We start from the raw sequence: 23,690 nt of genomic DNA on the forward strand, positions 1-23,690 counted from the left end.
TTGGCCAGGCTAAACATCAAGGAGATAGTACGTCTGCATGGAGTGCTTATGAAGATCGTATCGGATCGAGACACGCGATTCACATTTATCTTCTGGACTCGTGTCCAAGAAGCAATGGGTGTGAAGTTGAAGTTCAGTACCGCGTTCCACCTACAGACGAATGGGCAGACGGAACGGGTAAACCAGGTGTTAGAGGACATGTTGCGAGCTTGCATGTTTGATTTCAAGGACAGTTGGGATGACTGTCTTCCTTATGCCGAGTTCGCTTACAACAACAGCTTTTAGGCGAGTATTGGCATGGCTCCCTACGAAGCACTGTATGAGTGCCCATGTAGAGCACCGCATTGCTGGGCGAAAATTGGCGAGAAAAGTTTGATTGGACCCGAGTTAGTACAGGCGACCTCAAAGAAGATCGACATTATCAGGCGTCGACTTCTTACAGCACAGAGCAGACAGAAGAGTTACGCCAATACGAGACGGTGACCACTAGAGTTCGAGGTTGGGGACCATGTATTTCTTAGGGTTTCCCCCGTGAAGGGAGTCCTTCGGTTTGGCAAGAAGGGGAAGCTCACGTCGAGATTTATTAGTCCATTCCAGATACTAGACCGAGTGGGTGTGGTCACGTACCGCCTTGCTTTGCCCACACCACTCGTGGGCTTGCACAATGTATTTCATGTATCTATGCTGAAGAAATACGTTCCTGATCCTTCCCACATCATCAAATGGGAGCAGGTACAGTTGTGTGAGGATACTACTTATGTACTGCAGCTAATGCATATCCTAGACAGGAAGGAGAGGGTGTTGTGTAGTAAGGTTATCCCGTTGGTGAAGGTGTTATGGACGCATCACACTGAGGAAGAGGCTACTTGGGAGACAAGCCGAGGTCCGTAAGAACTACCCCCAAATTCTAGAGGAGTACGAAAAGGTACTAATTTCGAGAATGAAAATTCTTTAAGAAGGGTAGATTATAACGTCTCGGAAAAAAATCCGTACAAATACCCGAGTTCCACCCAGGCAGAAATCGCTCAGGACTAAATCCTTTAGAAATTAGACGAAAATTAATAAAGTGCTAAACTAAATTATCTGTGAAATTAGCTTAAACCACTTTACATACAAACTGCAAGACCCAAAACGTGTAGAATCGTTGACGCTACATTACCCTGAAACTTTAAAATCAATCTCAAAACTCGGTTGCTCTTGAGAGCACACCGAAACTCCATATCGGACCTATACCGCATCGAAAGTCTGATTACCGCGAGACTATACGAATATGATCGCCTTACTGGGCTTGACGACCATCTCGAAAATCAAGTCCAGATAGTATCCAGAAACGCACAACTTTAGCCGGAGCGAAGTGTGTGAGAAACGTGAATATTTTTAGAAAATGTACACAGATTTAAGTAAACTGGGTCATTCGCTTGCAGGCCAATTCTAAGGTTTCAGACCGTCATAATCTGACCCAAATACACCCTCGAATCAGGGAAAATTTCATACACAGGTTAGTGTACTTATGGCCCTGATTGAGTGGTGGTGACCGTTAAACTGAAACTGGTCCTCTGCGGTCATTCCGTAATTTTGATCGGACTGAAAACTTAACCTGACCTAGATCCAATGTCAGGGAACTTTTTTCAGATCGTATGCAGAAAAGGAGCCTCCAAATGTCTTCCGTTGGACCGAAACAACCACTCTTTGGCTATAACCTAAGTATACCATAGCCCTGGGGCCATTCCCTTCAGTTCTGGGCCTATATAAGGGCCTTTACCAACCCCTCTCTCATTCCATACGAATTCTAAACCCTAAGAGAGAAAAGAGAGAGAAAGTGGAGAAGTGAGAGAGCGAGTGTGAGATAGTTCCTGGGATTCGATCCCACTACTCCACATACGTAACTACCGCTTCCGTGTCGCTATATCGGAGATTCTGATTCCTTTTTTAGATAAGAAACCCTAACCCTAACCTATTTTAGGAATCCAAATACGTAGATCGGTGAAATAGCTAACCCATTTTATTGATTAAGTATTCTAGTTTGCAAGGCGAGAGTGTTCAAACTGAATCTGTTACGAGTTTACCAGCGAAAGGTGCGGACCATAAACGTTTAGGTTATGGTTTTCAAGGCTGTCAATGTCGGTTAATGATTTATAATTGACTTGGTTGCCATTTCTCATGCTAGATACAATGTTTCCCTCGCTTTACAGATATATATGAACTATGTTGAATATAGTGTAATTCATGTGTTTGTAAAAATGTTTGAATGGGTATGAAATTTGGATTCGTGCTTGCCATGATTATCCATCATAGATGTATGATTGTTGTATATGTGACAACTCCTGGGTGAAAGGATTTGCCCTGATACATATTATGACCAACATACGTCATGTATGTTGAAGTGTGTAGTCTAAGTGTTTGTAAAAATGTTTGAATAGGTATGGAATTTGGATTCGTGCTTGTCATGATTATCCGTCGTGGATATATGATTGTTGTATGTATGACAACTCCTTGGTGAAAGGATTTGCCCTAATACATGTTATGACCAACATACGCCAAGTATGTTGAAATGTGTAGTCTAAGTGTTTGTAAAAATGTTTGAATGAGTATGGAATTATGATTTGTGCTTGCTATATATATTGATCGCTAATACATGATCGTTGTATACGTGGCTACTCTTGTGAAAGGACTAGCTATAGTATGTGTTTTTAACGCATTTATTACCTGTATGCAATATGTGTGGTCTAAGTGTTTGATAAAATGCTTGATGTAATGTACTTACTGAGGGTGTTGAGATAGGATTCTCAATTCCCTTATATATAGTTACAGTTTCCTTTATGTCACCTATCTTACTACTATGTGATTTATAGATGAATGCCTATATATGATGACATGTGTGGTATGTGTTTGTTGAAATTCTCGAATGGGATTTATATTTAGATTTGGTTGTCACATGATGTCTTAGAATATCACATGTAGATGTTATTGGTAGGAGTGTGAATGGGGCTACGATATAGTCCAGGCAATCAGTAATGGTTTACGATCAGTACTGGCTGTACTGCTTAGCTACAATGGATACGCCTGATGAATCGAAGTCATACGCTGTTTGTCGACAGTGGTTAGGCCACGTGGAATGCATATGCACTCCATGTCAATCAAGTCAACGTATGCTCATACCAGTCGAGCTTGTCAAGTAACTCGATTGGCCTAATGTATGTTCACCATGTATGGACGCTACTGCTTGAATCTAAGGTACCAAACTTATCATTGAAATGCCCGCTTAACCTTGGTACCTCGATCCGCTAAGACTCATGAGCCGGGCATGGTGGTATGGGACACCGTGATCGAGATGTCGGCCTACACTAGGGCGACGAGCCTCCCCGTAGTGTCCAATGAGCAACCCAGACTCGTGAGTAGAATACGGTGGTATGAGACACTGTATTTGAGCTGTCGGCCTACGATCAGGTGACGAGCCCGTAGTGACCTCGAGTATATTCTAAGACTACGTTAAGGCGAGGAGCTTTTCCTTAGTGACCTCGAGTATAAACCAGGCCTGCGCTGAGGTGACGAGCCACTCTGTAGCTGCCTGGAACTGTTCTTCGTATGTGATTAACTAGGATTGATGACCCTAGATGGATCAATGTTTGGGTAAATGATATAAAGGGAGGTACCTTAGTGTTCACTCCCCAAGTATAGGGTTGTGATGTAGTAATAAACTCGGTAAGACCGAGGTCGAATCCCAAAGGACTGATACCTGTACGTTATCTGAAACCAAGTAGAACTGGAACTAGACTAAGATGTGATCTAAATCAAATAAAATTTAGAGAATAATTGTGGAATAATTATCTAAAACTTAAGTAATTCAGAGGAAGGAAACTAGGGATTCAGAGGATCCACTTGTAGGAATTAGGGAGATCTTATGCCTGCATCAAGAATTATGGAATTTAAGCTGAACTTACTTGATCTGGTTTTCAAGAGATGAAAGTTAGGAAAGGTACCATCATCCAACCATGCCCAGGAGACGATGGTGAACAATAGGGCTTCCTGGCGTTATAAAAAAAGGGAAAAAAGAAAATATTCAAAGCCATTGCAGACCCATTGTAATTTTAGTCACAACAGACCATTAATGACTAAAAACATTCCTTCCATAATCACTAAAAACCAAATTCAGTCCATGAATTTACATTAAAAGCATAGAATAGAATCTCCCATCTCATTACAGGCTTCACCTATTAGCCCTAGCTAAGGGGTTTAGCCACACATGAAAGAGGCTAAAATAAACAAATAAACAAAAGAAAAAGAAGAAAAAAAAATACAACAAAAAGTTTAAAGTTAAGAGAAAGAAACTTCTCTTTCTCTTTCGTTCCAGCTTCCAGCTTCCGGCCTTCCAACCAAGCTCCCCCCTGTTTCAATGCTTCATGTCCGCCTTATATCCTCTTCTCTCGTCCGCCCCGTCCTGAAGACTTCATGCCGAAATCTAAGTTGCTGCGTAAGGGGAGGAAGGATAGCCGTTTACGCAACAGCGTTTGTGTGCGCAGCGAAAGCGTAAACCATCTTGCTTTTGGAGTGTAATTCCGGCGCGATATCAATCTATCCGTCATTCCTGAAATCTTGGCTAGGTTATTAGCCTCCCTGTGGACACATTGGACGGTCTGGATCACTCAGAATATTAACAGTCGTGACCCACTACTCCCCATAATTCCCGGATTCGTCCGGACGCGGAAAACAGGGGGGAAGCACTGATCTCTGCGAGACCCACATGTGATGTTTTCTTAATAGATCAGGTCCGTTCAGTGGTCTTGTAGGGTCTATTTAGGCTATTATTCCAAACTTGAAGTGGCCTCGAGCTATGAGTGGACCACTGCTCTGATCAACGTGCAGAGAACGCTCCAGTCTTTTCACTCTTGTTCTTGTGCATGGATGCATGGAAATGATCCGGTTATGGTCTAATTTTCCTCCTAGATACGATGAACGTGTCAAATTATCAATTCGGACGATGATGGTGGGCCATTGGTGGATCAGCGGACGGACTGCACGGCGGAAAAACAGAGACTCTCCTGCTTTGTATAGGAGAGTCGGGTGAGAGCGGTCAACGCGGTTTGACCGCTTGTGATGGGTTCGGTGCACTGCGAGTACTCTTGCAGCAGTGCACGTGCAGTACTCTTTTGGCCCCCTCAGTGATATATCTGATAAATCCACACCATCCATTTCTTTTTTCTTCATCTCATTTAATGCGTGAGCCCGAGTTTGAAAATATCCGAATATTAGGTGGGCCCAAAATCAATGGTTATGGGTAGATCTGTCCTTTGGGCCACTCCGAGAGGGATCCAATGGATAAAAACTTACGTGTACGGTTAATTTATGGCCCTCAGGCCATGTATGAAGTTTCGAACCGAACAGATGATGGAAACCCAGTGATCTTGCATTCTGGCTGACTTTCAAGCTGCTTGAGCTTCAGTTTCTCGATTTTCGTGGACCCCTGGTGTATAATTTTATCGCTCTTGGTCTCCTAGAGTCCGTCCCTTGCCTTGGTGATTCTGGAGCGTCAAATCCATGCATTTACCACCCTTTTTCAGTCCACGCTTATAACTCTACCTTGCAACACAAATACAATTAAAATAGGGCGTTAAACAGTATCATGTTTGTAAATCTAGGTAACAACTGGGTCTAATATGCAATATTTAACCTTCAACACTTAGCTTCCCAATCCTGCTGTATGAATAAACCTAATTAAGTATTAGCTAACACGATCATGCACCGCATTGCATGTGCTTTGGTAAAGAAGCGCACATTTCAGGAGGATGCCATGTGCGAACGTGAGATGAAGTCCCTGAGGGAGTGTAGGCGAGGGCATGCATTATTATCGCATACCATTGTTGCATTAATAAGAGTAATCTAGGACATGATTGCTATACTACTTTATCATTACTGCTTGACTGAATGATAATATGTTAACCTTTGTCTTATAGTTCCACTGAGTTGATCACTCACTCGCATTGTGGGACGGTATTTTAAAACACCAACCAGACTCTGTCTTAGTTGCAGATGATGGCGCAGCTTATGAAGCGGAGCCTAATTTTTATGATGATGAGGAGGAGTTCTCGTATATGCAGTATTCTGGTGGGTTCATGTTGGCCGCATTCTGATTGTCGGGACTATAGGGATTTCATGATGTAGACGGACCTACAAATTTTGATATTTTGTATTTTGAAACAATACATGTAATTGTTTAACTTGGAACATGATTATCCTCTGGAGATGCACCACCACTTATATGTTTTATACATACCTATCATGGTCTTCTGCTTACGTAATTTAACTGTCTCTGGGGTATGATATGCTGATTTGGTATAATCTCACTCATGTTTAGTGCACTAACACGGACAACATTTAATCATTATTATCCATCTTGCATAGGTGATGCGTTGGAACTCGGGAGTTGAACTTCTACTCGAGCCCCGATTTTCAGGGCGTTACGCAATGTTAACTCGATCATGCTTGAATTAAATCTGACGTTTCATGCCCATACGAAGGACGTGATGATCCTTACCACTTTATTCATTAAAAGGTCATGACCAAAGAGGTGAGTTGATGTATAGTCTCTATAATTGGCCAAGTGCAGAATATATTCATCAAAGAACTCAGTGCAGATAAGTTTGATGTCTTCAAAAGAAGTTTAGGAATTATATATGCAACTCGAACTTAACAATGAGTGGGAATGTTAAGAATCCTTGCTAAGTCCTAATTTTATTTGGTTACTTAGTTATTAACCATACTTTAGTTGAGTCAAATTAAGAAAGTGGTTAAGAAGTTCCCTTCTTAGAGTTGTGGTTTCAGTTGGATTGAGAAATGATAGCCATCTTACATATAAAGGCCTATCATAGTACATATACAATAGGATGTTAGAAAGCTCTCTCTCTCTCTCTCTCTCTCTTATCTACACCCTTCCCTCCTATCTTTTTCTATATTCAAGACCCTTCTCTTTATAGGGTTGCCTGTGTGATTTTCTACATGGTAAACCTCAATGCACTTTGTTTTCTCAAGGAACTCCTAGTAACATCTCTCTCACAAGACCCACTACCTAAGAAAGTTTCAGATCCATCCAAATAATCATTTCTACTATAAGTTTCAACTGATGTTTTCATTTTCATAAGAAAAGGAACGTATGTCGGATAAATGCTTATGAGAGATAATGTTAGGGAGGCAGCTTGGCTAGCTGAATCGTGGCATTGGGAAATCACACAAATTTAGACAGGACTGAATCCACCATGACCTTAAGTCTAAGTATTAGTCAAAGGTAGTGCATGATCAAGTTGATCTAATCCGGGCATGAAGGTGTTCCAGACAAGAGACTACATGCATCCTCCAATGAAAGTCCTCAACCAAGCCTAAAAAACAAGAACCTGCATTCGGTGAAGAAAATGTCTATGAGATAAAATGTTAGGTAAACAGCTTGGCTAGCTGAATTGTGGCATGGGGAAATCAAACACGGATTTGGACAAGATTGAAATCAAACACAGATTTGGACAAGATTGAGTCCCACCATGACCTCATGTCTAAGGATTAATGAAAGCTAGAGCATTATCAAGTCGATCTGATCCAGGCATGATAGGTATCCCAGACCAAAGACAACATGCAATCCTCCAATGAAAGTCCTCAACCAAGCCTAAAACAAAGAACCTGAATTTAGCGAACACTTACACTCGTAAGTATGGTAGAGCCAAGGCATATCTAATCTGATGGAGGAGACCTTCCATCCCAACTCATCGTTGGTTCCTTCATACAGGATGACTAATGAACCTTTCATAGATTGTCCAAATCCGCTACTATGGTAAAGGAATTTAAGGTACCATGAAACACAACTCTCCCTTGGCTACTGGTTGTTGTCCAAACTCATCCTCCCCTAGGACAACTAGAGGAATCCCTCACTAAAACCCACAAAATAATAGATAGATTAGGCTTCCCACATATTTAATTATGGCATACAAGGTGGACACCAAATAAATGTGGCTGTCAAGGTACATGCTCAAGACAATCATTTCTCGCTTTCTGGGGCACACAAAACTATCATCTTCGCCTCTAAGGCCAAAGAGTACAGCTCTACTCCTTGTAATAGTGACACAAGGATCCGAAAACCTTTGGAAGGAGAAGTGATCTTGTGCTTTTCCTTCCTCATTTCTCCTAGAAGGACAATGTAAGATCCTCATAAGATTTTGATGACACTATCAAGGAGATCAAGTTCCTTTCCATCTCAATTCCACGATCAAGCATTGAAGACGAAGGATATCGCTTGAAAGCCACTATGCCACATTCCCCTCCATCTTCTTCTTCATAATCTAACTTCTCATTTTCTTTTCTTTTTTTTTCTTCTGTTTTTTGTGACCTTTTGGGGTCAATGAACCATTCGACGAAATTCTGACTAGGGATTTCATTCTCCTTGAGTAGAGAACGCAATATGGCAAGTGGAGTAGGGTGTTTGCCAGGATTTTGGTGAAAAGACCTTATCTGAGTCAAATTTCCAAAAATCAAGAGAATCATTACTTGTGATTTTTGGGCCATAAACAAGGATTTTAGCCTCTACTTGAACCATACACAAAAAAGGGCTACATTGACACTAGATTGAAAAAACTAGCTCTACCCTCTAGGTGGGGCTTTGTCCCTACACTTACACATGGTTAAAAAGAAAATGATCAGCAGTCCACATTCAAAGGCCGATATCAGAATATTTAAGTTTTTGTATCATTCTTTGGTTCAACCCATTTATAATGTGCAAATGAATAAGCTGAACTAGACTGATATGTGTGCATCCCAAACTTACACTGCAGGAATCATCACCAATTAAGAATCGAGAATATTCTATCTAATATGAAGTTTATGATAAAATATAACGAAGAACAAAATAAGTAGAAAATGACTTTTAGACAACTTATAGCAAAACATAAGAATACCTTTTCAGGCATTGTAACATTTTTATGTAGCTCAGGAATATGATTATCAAACAGTGGGTTCTCGAACAGTGCACATCTGCATCAAAGTAAATATTCTATCAAAAAAATAATAATAATAAACAAAAGAAAAAAAAATTCCTCAGATATTATTTCCCTGCACAAGGCAGCCCAATGTCAATGTACACACAGAGCTGAGTGACAATCCAGCATCTATTTCCAAATGCATGGGATTTCAAATGCCATTTAGAAATGTGTTTGGCTTCCGGCATATCGCCTTGGATGGTGGGAGATGTGTGCACCAATTCATTATGCACACTCAAGCTGACAGAAGGAAACTTACAGAACATCATTCTTCATACTGTATTCCCTCCCCTTCACAAGAGAGCTGCTATCATCCATGCATGATTGCTCATCGCATCTCATAAGAAAACCATTCAAGCCACTGCTACAAGGAAACATCAATGTAATGTAAGTAACACGTCCAATATGCAATAAGTGGGTGTGTGCCTTAGAAAAGAAAATTCATGCTTGGCATGCAAACATAATGTGCACAATGCTGGCAAGAAACCTTTTCTCACTGTCAATGCTCATTTTGTTTACGATCTGCTCATGCCCTGATTCACGCACGCATCGGCAACAAAGAGAAGAAACTTGCAATCCTAAATCATGACTGGCCCAAACAAAAATCATTTCATGTGCCACAGTATTCCTTCGAACTTCTTCATCCTACAATGGTTGGAGAAGATAAAACACAATGTCAATATCAAGTACTGACCAAAGGTTCGTGTAGGGTAATTCCAACTTCTGAATTGCGACTAGTCATACTTTTAGTTTGTTTTCTAGTTTCTCAATCTCCGGAAGAAGGCGTTTCACATCAATAAATTTCAGCAGTGACATAGCCTGTAAGAAGTAAATTTCATGAAGATTCTTAAAGTCCAAACGTTTATGATTGATACTCACGCGAGTGAATTAATAACTTCAAAGATTGCATTCATAAACATGTGACTTCAGTCAAATGCAACATACCCGCGCTCCATCCGTGTCAACTTCAAAATCTGATCCATGCAAGATATTCAAGTTGTTAATTACTCTAGGTGTATGGCATGTATGTGGAGTGAGGAGAGGATAGAAAAAGAGAAGGGGGAGATATTCAGAGAGGAAGGAGAGAGGCAGAGGAAAGGTGCGGTAATGGGATTGTCCATAACACGTTTTATCGTAGCATGTAAAACACCCAATCTCTGTAGGGCCCACCATGGGTGTAAAATTGTGCCTAAAACCTCCTTGTTCACGCATTGTGGCGTGCTTGAGTTTTCTTCTGATCTCTGTATCTTCACTTCTTCCTGGTGATTCACACCTGATGAAGGGGTTTGATGAAAGATAAACACCATGATGGCCGCATGCACAAACCTATGGGTGGCATTCCCACTGTTACCTGTGTTGAGGTCCAGCTGAGCTATAAATGTCTGATTTTTTGCTGCAGGGCCTAGGATCTAGGAAAGCACCTGATGGACGGAGCGGATTTTGCATAGACAACATGGTGGGCCCAAATAGCTTTAATTTTATACGCGGTGTAATGCATGCCATTCATTTGTACGGTAAAATCTCAATTGTTCCCTCCCAAACAGCTACATTTTTATGACGAATTTAGCCTCACTCAACCAATGTTGTGAAGATTAAATGTGAGAATAAAATTGTCCAACGGTATTGGTGTTATATATAGTAGAGAAAACTAGTAAACTTCAGTGAGTTTTTTAAAGGTCTTACCAGAGGGGTAAAAATCTATGATATTTGATTCCGAACAAGTCATTAGAGACCTGTATGCTTCGGGAACTGCATGGGCACTGCACCAGAAGATGTTTAGTCATGTCTAATGAAACACAGAAGAATAGAAGAATCCCATAAATGGATGCTTACCTTCTTGGTGAAAGGATGGCCATAAGCTGAGCTAACGGTTTTAATGGAGTTCCCAGCTGAAAGTTTATCTGTGATCCATCAAGGCCCTTGAAATCGGAAGCAAATGGACCAAAATGATGATTGTAAGACCTGAAAGCCCAATATCCAACTTCTTTAAACTGGATAACATATGAGAAATCTGATCAATGTCTAGGAGAGCTCCACTCAACAACCTATCTTACCAGCTCCATGAGCACACTCCTTCAAAATAACAGTGTAGTACCCAACATAGGCCTTCCACATATTTTTGAACCTATAAATTAAAACAGAAAATTATAGCATTGAAATCAGACAATGTTAATCTAGGACTACCACCAACATCCAACAAGCTGATATAGCATTGGGATGGAATAACTATATTAGCTACATAGCAGCAACAAGGACAATGTTTCAATGATAAATTCTAATCAACCATAAAATTCTCCTAAATTGAGAAGAAACAGATCGCAATCAGTAACACCTTTTTATTGAAATTGGAGGTTTTAGATGGGGAAAAAAAGTATAGACTATAGAGTACTTTATAAAACACATTCGGTTATATCTAGCTTTCATAAGCTAGGAGGTAGGTTGGCCCACATGGCAAATGATCAGGAAGTTGGGGTTGCCGGTCAATAGGTCCAATGCTAAATAACAACCCAGCATAGTTCCCTAACTCAACTCATACTCGGCCAAGTCAGCTTGACTCGGCTAGATTTCAAGCCAAGTTGCTGGGAAACTCAAATTACACTTTGAGACTCTTTGAGTCAACTCGACATGACTTGGTGTGACTCGAACCGAGCCTCTCGGCTCTTGAGTGGACATTTCATTAAAAACAAAGAAAGCAGGTAAGTGTTTAATACACCCAACCTTACCTAAGGAAAGCAATGCCCTTTACCGATGAGGCATCCGTGCTGTTGGTACTTTGAGTTATGTCCTATTTTACTTGCAATAAATTCAGCTATTTTAAATATCTATTTACATTCCCAATATTTTCAATTTAGGATAACTAAATATTGAAATGATTCGGGTCAAGTCTTTGAGTCAACCCAATGCAGAAGAACTTCGAGCTGAGTTTAGGGGTTTTTGAACTATGGTTGGAGGCCACAAACAGCTTGTGAAATTAGTTGCCTACTCAACAACAAGGAGTTTGCTTCATCGTAATATGACTGCTAGATGGGATAATTGTCAAGATGCATATATTTGAACAAGAGTCATTTCTGTACTACAAAACATAATATTTTTATTGATGTAACCATTTTTGCCTGTTATTTATGAAATAAAACCCAATAGGCGTCTATTATTCTCAAGCCCCAAAGTTCTCTTCATCCTATTATGTTGTTCAACGCAGTTTCGAAGCATAAAAGCGTGAGTGTTTTTTTTTCATAAGCTTTGATTCAACTTGGACGTATTATAAGCATTTGGATAAGGAGTAAAGAGTAATTTATCTATCTATATATCGACATGATATAGGGCACAGGGACATTAGCAATATCCCCAATGCTTTTAAATGATTCGTTAAATCATTGGCAGGGACGTCAGCAATGATCCCAATGGTATTAAATGACTCATGGAATGGCCAAACAAGACTTCAAATGGTTGAACCTATAGTTGCACAAAGCGTGAAGTCAAGCTGCAATAGATTGAGGTGCTGGAGCAACGAAGCACCTGTTTCAAAATGTTAGTAAATATAAACAACTAGGAAGCAAAAAGCGCGAGTACGAGTCTGAAGCACAAATTGTAGCGGTGTGAGATGAGTCGACGTACAGGATCGATGGATCAATGAACCCTGGCATTTGATCACAAAATAAAACAAGGGAAGAAAAGGGAGAAGGGAATTCAAATAAAACCTATTTGTATTGGTCAATGAGAATTGTTCTCTGTTGGGTCAGCACACAGTAAGTGATCACCATTTGATTGAGAAATCAAGCAAATTACAGCAGGAGGTTGGCAAAAGAAGCAGAATAGAACAACATTATTTCGAATTCTAACGTGAATGCATCAAAAGGAACACCAATGCACAGGACAGAAATGAATGGAACTTCTAACAACTAAAAAATCACGGTGAACGAACAGTTACAATAATTCAAGGTACCAACGTCCAAATATCAAGGCAGCTTAACATACGATTTCTTCCCGTTTGCTTTCAATTTCATCAGGCTTTTCTACATAAAATTTCTCCTTATAATATTGAGCTTTCCAACCTTCAGAACCAAGATTGACCTGTAGCAAAGACATACACAAACCCATGATCCGTTAAGAGAAACAGAAGACGGTTCTAGCTTTCATGAATTAGAAATCTCATATTACAACCAATACACCACATTGAAAGGGGGCCTAGTTGAACGGTTAGAATCAGCCAATGTAAGAAATTTATGTGATCCAAACCATCCATCATTCCAATAGGTCGGCCCCACATATACAGTATATTGGGATGGGCTGACCTAAGACAATTAAGTAATGCAATTTTCCTGACATCAGGCATTGTATGATTCTTCATATGCATGCAACCCACCGAAACCAAACGAAACTAACCTTATCTGATTTCCGTTGATGCAATTCCTTTAACTTTTGTATGAATTCCTTGGTATCCTTATAATACTAGAAGACAGAGAAAAAGAATCATGAGAATACAATTAATAAGTTAGAACACATTTCTAAAACAATATCTACAGCCAGACTGATAACTGTTTCACAATGATGTGCCAGTCGATATACAATGCAGAAACCAAAACTTGTAAGATCAAGAAAGAGACGGACGTACATCAGTTATTGAACATCTGAAAGTTGAAAGACCATTAAACTCCACTGAACGAGCATTTGGTTGGTATTTTGAGTCTTCTTCCTGTATGAGAATGTATTGCAACATTAGTTCCGTGACACCATAAATGAAAGGGAATGGTCTAATAGCATGGCAGGTGAGGGATATTGGATCCTCACCACATTATCTAAATCTTCTTCACCCATGGCTTCAAGTGTCTCGCGCAGGTTCCGATCAAGCTTACGCTGCAACACCCAAAAGAGAAAAAAAAAGCATGGATGACCCAAGCAGTTCAAGAAAAAGTCTTTTAGCAAGAATCGTGTTATGCGGTATGTTGCGCACCACGCCAACAACGCTAGTCAACCGAGATCCAATCTATTGTCTCACCCACAAATGATAAACAAGAAGAAATATAATCTAGAAGAAGAATCAAAATATTCCAAACAAACCACAAGACAAGATATACGTGGAAAAACCCCAAACAAGGGTAAAAAACCACGGGTGCAAAATTCCACTATGAAGAAAACGAGATTACAAGCAATAAACTAACCTTTTCCCTAGGATGTATAGAGAAAACCCTTTGCCCACATTTTAGAATAACTCCCATAACCCTAGAAAAGCCTTAGGGACCCCTATTTATAGTTTAGACAACTTCCCTTTCGCACCCTTGCGAAGCCGACTCAAATTTCCGTAATCCGTATCAAATCCGCAAAACGAATCTGCATAACCTCGACTGGTCGAGCATGGGCCTCGACCGGTCGAGCACCTCGGAACCAAAAAATTGATGCTCGCTAGACTTTGAGTCGAGCCAGCCCTCGACTAGTCAAGTAGGCCACTCGACCGGTCAAGTAGGGCACTCGACTGGTCGAGCGGCCCTGTCCAGATGTGGCTCCACATCTCAACAATCTCCCAATTGGAGACACATCACCATAAACCTTCGTCTTCTATATGCGGAGTGCACCACCTCCCCGTCTTCAAGCCCGAAGACCAATCAAAGCTGAACAGAGCTTCAGCTTCCCCCGTATGACCGCCTTGGTCAGCATATCCGCAGGATTCTCACTTGTATGAATCTTCTCCAGAGAAATCAATCCATCTTCTAGTAATGAATATATGAAGTGATATCTGATATCAATATGCTTGGTCCTTGAATGAAAGGCTGCATGCTTAGCCAAGTGTATTGCACTCTGACTGTCACTGTACAGCTTGCAATTTGCTTGTTCCTTACCCAACTATTCCATGAAACCTTGCATTCACACCATCTCCTTGCACACTTCTGTAATTGCAACATATTCTGCTTCCATTGTACTGATAGGTACTATCTTCTGTAACTGAGAGACCCAACTGGCTGCAGCACTACCCAGAGTAAAGACATAACCTGTAGTGCTTCTTCTGCTGTCGATATCTCTTGCCAAATCTAAATCTACTTAGCCTTGTAGCATGATTTCTGATCCTCCATAACATAACCCTACATCTGCAGTACCTACCAGGTATCTAAGGATCCACTTCACAGCTTCCCAATGTTCCTTCCCGGGGTTGTTTAGGAACCTGCTAACAACACCCATTGCTTGAGCAATGTCTGTCCTCGTACTCATCATAGCATACATGAGACTCCCAATAGCTAACGCGTATGAGACTTTAGTTATGTAGTCTCATTCCTCCTGCGTCTTTGCACCTTGCTCCTTAGAAAGCTTGAAGTGGTTGGCTAATGGAGTGCTAACCGGCTTAGCACCTCCCATACTGAATCGATCAAGTACCTTGGCTATGTACTCTGCTTGTGACAAAACTAGTTTCCTTTTTTCCCTGTCACGCTTTATCCTCATGCCTAGGATTTATTTTGCAGCTCCTAAATCCTTTACGGCAAATTCTTTAAACAGTTGTCTTTTGAGACCTGAGATGTCTTTCATGCTTGTCCGGCCACAAGCATATCATCAATGTACAGAAGAAGGATGATGTGTGACATATCAAACTTCTTCAAATAGCAACATTGGTCTGCATGACATCTCCTAAAACTGTTTCCCGACATGAAACTGTTGAACTTCTTGTACCACTACCTCGAGGCCTGCTTCAGGCCATATAGACTCTTCTTCAGTCTGTACACCTTGTTCTCCTTTCCTGGTGCCAGGTATCCTGTTGACTGATGCATATATATCTCTTCTTCAAGGTCTTCATGAAGAAAGGCTGTCTTAACATCTAGCTGCTCTAGATGTAAGTCCTCTGTAGCCACTATACTCAAGACCATGCGAATCGTAGACATTTTCACCACATGTGAAAATATTTCAGTGAAGTCGATACCTGCCTTTTGTTGGAACCCTTTCACAACCAATCTAGCCTTATACCGTTTCGAACCATCGTGCTCCTCCTTCAGTCTATAAACCTACTTGTTATGAAGAGCTTTCTTACCCTTGGGTAGAGTGACTAACTCCCATGTACGATTAGACTCAAGAGAGTCCATCTCATCATCCATGGCCTGCTCCCACTTAACCCGTGTATCTGATTATAATGCCTCTTTAAAACACTCTGGTTCACCATTATCTGTCAGCAGTAGATAATGTAAGGAGGGTGAGTATCGGACCGTGGGTCTTCTCTCCTGAGTAGACCGGCTCACAACCGGTGTCTGTAGCTCTGCCTCATAATGCTCTTCTGCATGATCATCCTGTGGCACTGTAACACCCATTTTCGGTAACTCTTCCAATTCTATGAATTCTTTCTCATCGGCCTTATTTTGTTGCACATTGTCCTTATGCATCACTTTTTCATTGAATATTACATCTTTGCTTCTGATGATTTTTTTTGCTTTCTATATCCCAAAACCTGTAACCAAAATCATGTTGCCCGTAGCCTATAAATGTGCACCTCTTGGACTTCGCATCCAACTTATTTCTGTGCTCTACATCAATGTGAACATATGAAGTGCAACCGAACACTCTGAGATGTGCGAGGCTCACTTCTTTCCCAGTCCATGTTTCTTCTGGTAGCCCACCATCCAATGGTGCTGAGGGACTTCTATTGATGAGATATGTGGCAGTATTTACAGCATCTGCCCAAAACGTTTTGGGCAACCCTACATGTAACCTCATGCTCCTGGCGCGCTCAAGGATGTTCCTTTTAATGCGCTCAGGCACACCATTCTGCTACGGTGTCCCTGGAATCATTTTCTGATGTTTAATTTCATTTGCTGCACAATACTCCTCAAACCTCTTATCACAGTACTCTTCCCCATTATCTGATCTAAGACGTTTTACTGTTTTACCTGTCTCGTTTTCTACTATTACTTTTCACTTCTTAAATACATCAAATACATCAGATTTATGCTTTAAGAAATAGACCCACAGTTTCCTAGCATCATCAATAAAAGAAACAAAATAATGTAAGCCACCGAGAGATGATGCCTGTGCCAGTCCCCACACATCAGTGTGTACAAGCTCCAACAGATGTGTCTTTGGAGCGCGTCCTGTTTTCTTGAAACTTATCCTCTTCTGCTTGCTATATACGCAATCCACGCAAAATTCCAAGTCAATAGACTTCAGCCCTGGTAGCTTTCCTTTTGACAATAGCACTTTCATTCATTTCTCACTCATATGTACCAGCCTCTAATGCCATAACTGCCCATTCACTTCAGTTGATGCGACTGCGAGTGAACTATACGATCTTAAAGTCACGTACAAAGTACCTTCCTTCTTGCCTCGAGATATCACCAAGGCACCTTTTGTGATCTTCCAGGAATCACTAGTGAAGGTCATCACACATCCGGTATCGGCCAATTGCCCCACCGAGATCAAGTTCCGTTTTAAACTCAGTACATGTCTGACATCCTTCAATTTTAAAATCGTTTCATCTTTCTGATTTATATGAACATCTCCCTTTCCAACAATACTGCATGGCTCATCATCACCTAGGTAGACTTTCCCGAAGTCACCTAACACATAATCACGTAGAACTTTCTTACACGAAGTGGCATGAAACGAAGCACCCGAATCTATGACCCAATACTCATTCCTCGCATCAAGAGACGATCAAGGCCTCTGTGTCACTCTCCTCAGATAGATTCACTGAATCCTTCCCTGCTTGAGAGCTTCCTTCTTATTTCTTAAGCGTCTTGCAATCACGTTTCATGTGCCCCTTCTTCTCGCAATGCCAACACCCATCTGTCTTTTGGTCCCTTGGACTTCCTCCTTGACTTAGAATGTCCATGTTTATTGTCTCATTTGTTCAGCGATCTTCCTCTTCCTTCAACGTTTAGAGCATTCCCTGAATCCCCTGAAACTCCCAATGTCTTTCTTCGAGATTCTTCGCTAAGAATTAAACCGGCCACATCATCGAATTTCAGTTTTGTCGACCCTGAAGAATTGCTCACGGCAATCACCAAACCATCCCAACTGTCTGAAAAACTGGACAAGATCAATAACGCCCTGACCTTGTTGCGCAGCACGCCAACAACGCAGTGAATCGAGATCCAATCTCAAGTTTCACCCACAAACGATAAACAAGAAGAAATATAAACTAGAAATAGATCAAAGCAATCCAAATAAACCACAAGATAAGATATACGTGGAAAAACCCCAACAAGGGTAAAAAAACCAAGGATGCAAACTTCCACTATGAAGAAAAATGAAGATTACAAGGCAATATACTAACCTCTCCTTTGGAAGTACATAGAAAACCTTTGCCCACACCTTAGAATTATTTCTCATTAATTTCCAATATACTAGAAAAGCCCTAGGGACACCTATATATAGTTTAGGCAACTTCCCTTTCGCACCCTTGCAAAAGCTGACTAAAAAATCCGCAGTCCGCATCAAATTCGGAAACGAATCTACGTAACCACGACCGGTCGAGTAGACTACACGACCGGTCGAGCATAGGCCACGACCGGTCAAGCAACCCCTAAATGTGGCTCCACATCTCAACAGACCTCATCCTCAAGCAGGGGCCACGACGGATCGTGCGGCCCCCAGATGTGGCTCCACATCTCAACAATTTTCCACTTAGAGACACATCGCTGTAAACCTTCGTATTCTACATCCGAAGTGCATCACCTCCCCATCTTCAAGCCTGAAGACTAATCAAAGCTAAACAGAGCTTCAGCTTCTCTCATGTGACCGCCTTGGTTAACATATCCGCAAGATTCTCACTTGTATGAATCTTCTCCAGAGCAATCGATCCATCTTCCAGTAACGAACATATGAGGTGATATCTAATAGCAATATGCTTGGTCCTTGAATGAAAGGCTGAATTCTTAGCCAAGTGTATTGCACTCTGACTGTCACTATATAGCTTGCAATCTGCTTGCTTCTTACTCAACTCTTCCATAAAACCTTACATCCATACCATCTCCTTGCATGCTTCTGTAGCCGCAACATATTCTACTTCCGTTGTACTGATAGATACTATCTTCTGTAACTGAGAGACCCAGCTGACTGCAAACACTACCCAGAGTAAAGACATAACCTGCAGTGCTTCTTCTACTGTCGATATCTCCTGCCAAATCTGAATCTACTTAGGCTTGTAGCACGATTTCTGATCCTCCATAACACAACCCTACATCCGCAGTACCTACCAGGTATCTAAGGATCCACTTCACAGCCTCCCAATGTTCCTTCCCGGGGTTGTTCATGAACCTGCTAACAACTCCCACTGCTTGAGCAATGTCTGGCCTTGTACTCACCATAGCATACATGAGACTCCCAATAACTAACGCGTATGGGACTTTAGCCATGTAGTCTCGTTCCTCCTGCGTCGTTACACCTTGCTCTTTAGATAGCTTGAAGTAGTTGGCTAATGGAGTGTTAACCGGCTTAGCACCTCCTATATTGAATCGATCAAATACCTTATCTATGTACTCTGCCTGTGACAAAACTAGTTTTTTATTTTCCCTATCACGCTTTATCCTCATGCCTAGGATTTGTTTTGCAGCTCCTAAATCCTTCATGGCAAATTCTCTAGACAGTTGTCTTTTGAGATTTGAGATGTTCTTCATATTTGAACCAGCCACAGGCATATCATCAACGTATAAAAGAAGGATGATGTACGACATATCAAACTTCTTCAAATAGCAACAGTTGTCTGCATGATATCTCTTATAACCATTAGACTAAAAAAAAGGATGATAAAGCATAGATTTAACGCGCTGATGACACCAAGGGCAAGGGACGGACTCCAGGGGACCAAGATCAACGGAATTACACACCAGGGGTCCGCGAAAATTGAGAAACTGAAGCTCAAGCGGCCTGAAAGTCAGCCAAAATGCAAGATCACTAGGTTTTCATCATCTGTTTGGCTCGAAAATTCATACATGGCTTGAGGGCCATAAATTAACCGTACACGTAAAATTTCAGCTATTGGATGCCTTTGAAAGTGGCACAATTGTCAGATCAGCCCATAAACAGTTGATTCTGGGCCCACCTAATCTTCGGATATGCTTCAACCTTGGTCTCAACCCCTTAAATTTGATGATTCAGAAGATGGACGGTGCAGATTTCTCGCGAACATCATATGTGGACCCCATATGAGACGGGTGTGCATAGTGCATAAGTGCACTAGCCGTGCACGGCAACGAAAAGAAGTTCAAACCGTCTCTGACTGAGACTCCTTCTAAAAAATGGAAAGCCCGTTTTTCATTCCAGCATCCGTGTAACGGACGGACGCTATCCTTCCGGTTTTGAGTTGTGGGGCCCATACATCGTTCAAAAGATAGATCTGGACCGTCCATGAGAATCACAAGGGCCATATCACTCATGCCTAGGTGGCAAATTTTCAAAAGGTCCCGGAGATCCATTTTTGATCGTCCAAAAGAAAGATAGACGGTGAATGGATCTGGTACAATGGGCCATGCAGAATTTGAAGAAAACCCACCCTTCCTGACCAGTTTTTCGTCAGGAATCCAAAGAACGGAGTGGATTTATCATTCGAAGCCGATAAGTGGGTCCCACCGACAGCCAGCGCAAGAAGCGCTGGCTCTGTTTCGCACGTCCGTGAAATCCGGCCGTTGTGGGCCATTGTGCGTCCATGGTGGTGGTCGGATGCATGATCCGGACCATCCAATATATTGAAAATGTGGCCCTAACCCTGTCTATGACGTCTTTTTTGAGATATTTAGAAGAATAGCCGAGCAAACTCGATCCAAACGTAAGTCCTTTTGCATTTTCTATTGTTGCGCACGCTGCTGCACCGCCTGTTGCTGCGTAAGAAGCTTTCTAGGAGCTTCTGCACCGACTCCAGTAGCCACAGCATTGCCCCTAATGCTTATATAAAGGAGGATCCAAGAGGAGAAAAAGGGGGGGAAATCGAAGCTTGACTTGGGCTCGACATGGATTCAATCTTCAGAGAAAGAGAAAGAGAGAGAATTTTTAGAGTTTTTATTTTGTTCTTCTCCTTATGATTTTTGAGAGTTTTAGCCCAATTATGTCAGGCTAAACCTCTTAGCTAGGGCTAAGAGGTGAAGCTTGTGGCGTGATGAGAGTACTCGTATGGTTTTGATTCATGTTGAACTGATTTTGATGCTAGTTGATTTCATGGAATGCTTTTAGTTTTTAATGGTTTGTTGTGACTGAAATTACAATAGATCTGCGATGGCTTTGAGTATTTCTTTCTCCTTTTTATGTTTATGATGTCAGGAAGCCCTGTTGTTCATCATCGTCTCATGGGCATGGTCGGATGACGGTATCCTTCCTAACTTTCATGCATTGTTGATTGGTTGGTAATTAGTTTAATTCTGTTGTTTGCTTTGTCTCCTGGGCATGGTTTGATGATGAAATCCATTCTAATTTATACACCTTTCATCTCGTGAAGACTAGATCAAGTTCAGTTTGATTTCCATAATTCTTGATGCAGGCATAAGATCTCCTTGATCTCTACAAGTGGATCCTCTGAATCCCTAGTTTCCTTCCTCTGAATTCCTTAAGTTTTAGAGTAATATTTCACTATTATTCCTCAAAAACCATTCGATTTAGATTTCATCTTAATCTAGTTCTCGTTCTACTTAGTTTCAGATAACGTACAGGTATCAGTCCCTTGGGGTTCGACCTCGGTCTCACCGAGTTTATTACTACATCACAACCCTATACTTGGGGAGTGAACATTCATGCTTAAACTAGCCACAAGCATGTCATCAATGTACAGAAGAAGGATGATGTATGACGTATTAAACTTCTTCAAATAGCAATAATGGTCAGCATCACATCTCCTGTAACCGTTTCCCGACATGAAAATATCGAACTTCTTGTACCACTGCCTCGGGGCCTGCTTCAGGCCATATAAACTCTTCTTCAGTCTACACACCTTGTTCTCCTTTCCTGGTGCCACGTATCCTGTCGGCTGATGCATATATATCTCTTCTTCAAGGTCCTCATGAAGAAATGTTGTCTTAACATCTAGCTACTCTAGATGTAAGTCCTCTGTAGCTCAGTGAAATTAATACCTGCCTTTTGTTAAAACCCTTTCACAACCAATCTGGCCTTGTACCATTTTGAACCATCGTGCTTCTTTAGTCTGTAAACCCACTTGTTATGAAGAGCTTTCTTACCCTTGGGTAGAGTGATTAGTTCCCATGTACGATTAGATTCAAGAGAATCCATCTCATCATCCATGGCCTACTCCCACTTAACCCGTGTATATGACTGTAATGCCTTTTTAAAACACTCTAGTTCACCATTATCTGTCAGCAGTAGATAATGTAAAGAGGATGAGTATTGGACCGTGGGTCTCCTCTCTTAAGTAGACCTCCTCACAAACAGTGTATGCGGTTCTGTCTCATAATGCTCCTGTGCATGATCATCCTATGGCGCTGTAACACCCGTGTCCTGTAACTCTTCCAACTCTATAAATTCTTTCTCATCGGCCTTATTTTCTTGCACATTGTCCTTATGCATCACTTTTTCATTGAAGACTACGTCTTTGCTTCTGATGATTTTCTTATTTCCTACATCCCAAAACCTGTAGCCAAAATCATACTGCCCGTAGCCTATAAACGTGCACCTCCTGGACTTCGCATCCAGCTTATTTCTATGCTCTGCATCAATGTAAACATATGAAGTGCAACTGAACATTCTGAGATGTGCAAGGTTCACTTCTTTCCTAGTCCACGCTTCTTCTGGTAGCCCACAATCCAATGGTGCTGAGGGACTTCTATTGATAAGATATGTGGCAGTATTCATAGCATCTACCCAAAACATCTTGGGCAACCCTGCATGAAACCTCATGCTCCTGGCGCGCTCAAGATGGTCCTGTTAATGCGCTCAGCCACACCATTCTGCTACGGTGTCCCTGGAATCATTTTCTGATGTTTGATTCCATTTGCTGCATAATACTTATCAAACCTCTTATCACAGTACTCTCCCTCATTATCAGATCTAAGACATTTTACTGTTTTACTTGTCTCATTTTCTACCATAACTTTTCACTTCTTAAATACATCAAATACATCAGATTTGTGCTTGAAGAAATAAATCCATAGTTTTCTACTAGCATCATCAATAAAAGAAACAAAATAACATGAGCATCCAAGAGATAATACCTGTGCCGGTCCCCACACATCAGTCTGTATAAGCTCCAATAGATGTGTCATTGCGTCCTGTCTTCTTGAAACTTACCCTCTTCTGCTTGCCATATACGCAGTCCTCGCAGAATTCCAAGTCAATAGACTTCAGCCCTGATAGCTTCCTTTTTGACAATAGCACTTTCATCCCCATTTCACTCATATATCCCAACATCTGATGCCATAACTGTCCATTCACTCCAGTTGATGCGACTGCGAGTGAACTATATGATCCTGAAGTCACGTACAAAGTACCTTCCTTTTTGCCTCGAGATATCACCAAGACACCTTTTGTGATCTTCCAGGAATCACTAGTGAATGTCGTCACATAACTGGTATCGGCCAACTGCCCCACTGAGATCAAGTTACGTTTCAAACTCAGTACATGTCTGATATCCTTCAATTTCAAAACCGTTCCGTCTTTCTGATTTATGTAAACGTCTCCCTTTCCAACAATACTGCACGGCTCATCATCACCAAGGTAGACTCTCCCGAAGTCACCTGATATATAGTTACGCAGAACTTCCTTACACGAAGT

At 41.4% G+C, this 23,690-nt stretch overlaps 2 protein-coding genes across 3 annotated transcripts in view; both read right to left on the reverse strand.

Annotated features, from left to right (window-relative positions):
* The window catches only part of LOC131235130 (5'-3' exoribonuclease 3-like), a 29,678-nt gene extending 19,779 nt beyond the window's left edge, over positions 1 to 9,899 (reverse strand). Inside the window, exons 1-4 of one of the 2 annotated variants that reach the window (XM_058232269.1) lie at positions 9,756 to 9,899; positions 9,499 to 9,656; positions 9,271 to 9,372; positions 8,931 to 9,006 (exon numbers count right to left, since the gene is read on the reverse strand). In XM_058232269.1, coding sequence (XP_058088252.1) covers positions 8,931 to 9,006; positions 9,271 to 9,372; positions 9,499 to 9,656; positions 9,756 to 9,827 — 408 coding nt within the window. In that variant the 5' untranslated portion in view covers positions 9,828 to 9,899. Of the gene's footprint in view, positions 1 to 8,930; positions 9,007 to 9,270; positions 9,376 to 9,498; positions 9,657 to 9,755 lie in introns of both variants that reach the window. The other variant, XM_058232268.1, reaches the window with a different exon arrangement.
* Positions 9,900 to 10,659: 760 nt separating this feature from the next.
* LOC131234622 (5'-3' exoribonuclease 3-like) overlaps positions 10,660 to 23,690 on the reverse strand; it is a 54,273-nt gene continuing 41,242 nt past the window's right edge. The window contains exons 12-18 of the mRNA XM_058231552.1: positions 13,800 to 13,865; positions 13,624 to 13,704; positions 13,395 to 13,460; positions 12,987 to 13,082; positions 11,066 to 11,136; positions 10,845 to 10,973; positions 10,660 to 10,771 (exon numbers count right to left, since the gene is read on the reverse strand). Coding sequence (XP_058087535.1) covers positions 10,660 to 10,771; positions 10,845 to 10,973; positions 11,066 to 11,136; positions 12,987 to 13,082; positions 13,395 to 13,460; positions 13,624 to 13,704; positions 13,800 to 13,865 — 621 coding nt within the window. The remainder of the gene's footprint in view (positions 10,772 to 10,844; positions 10,974 to 11,065; positions 11,137 to 12,986; positions 13,083 to 13,394; positions 13,461 to 13,623; positions 13,705 to 13,799; positions 13,866 to 23,690) is intronic.

This window comes from Magnolia sinica, chromosome 19 (assembly GCF_029962835.1).
Source record: "Magnolia sinica isolate HGM2019 chromosome 19, MsV1, whole genome shotgun sequence".
Classification (NCBI taxonomy): domain Eukaryota; kingdom Viridiplantae; phylum Streptophyta; class Magnoliopsida; order Magnoliales; family Magnoliaceae; genus Magnolia; species Magnolia sinica.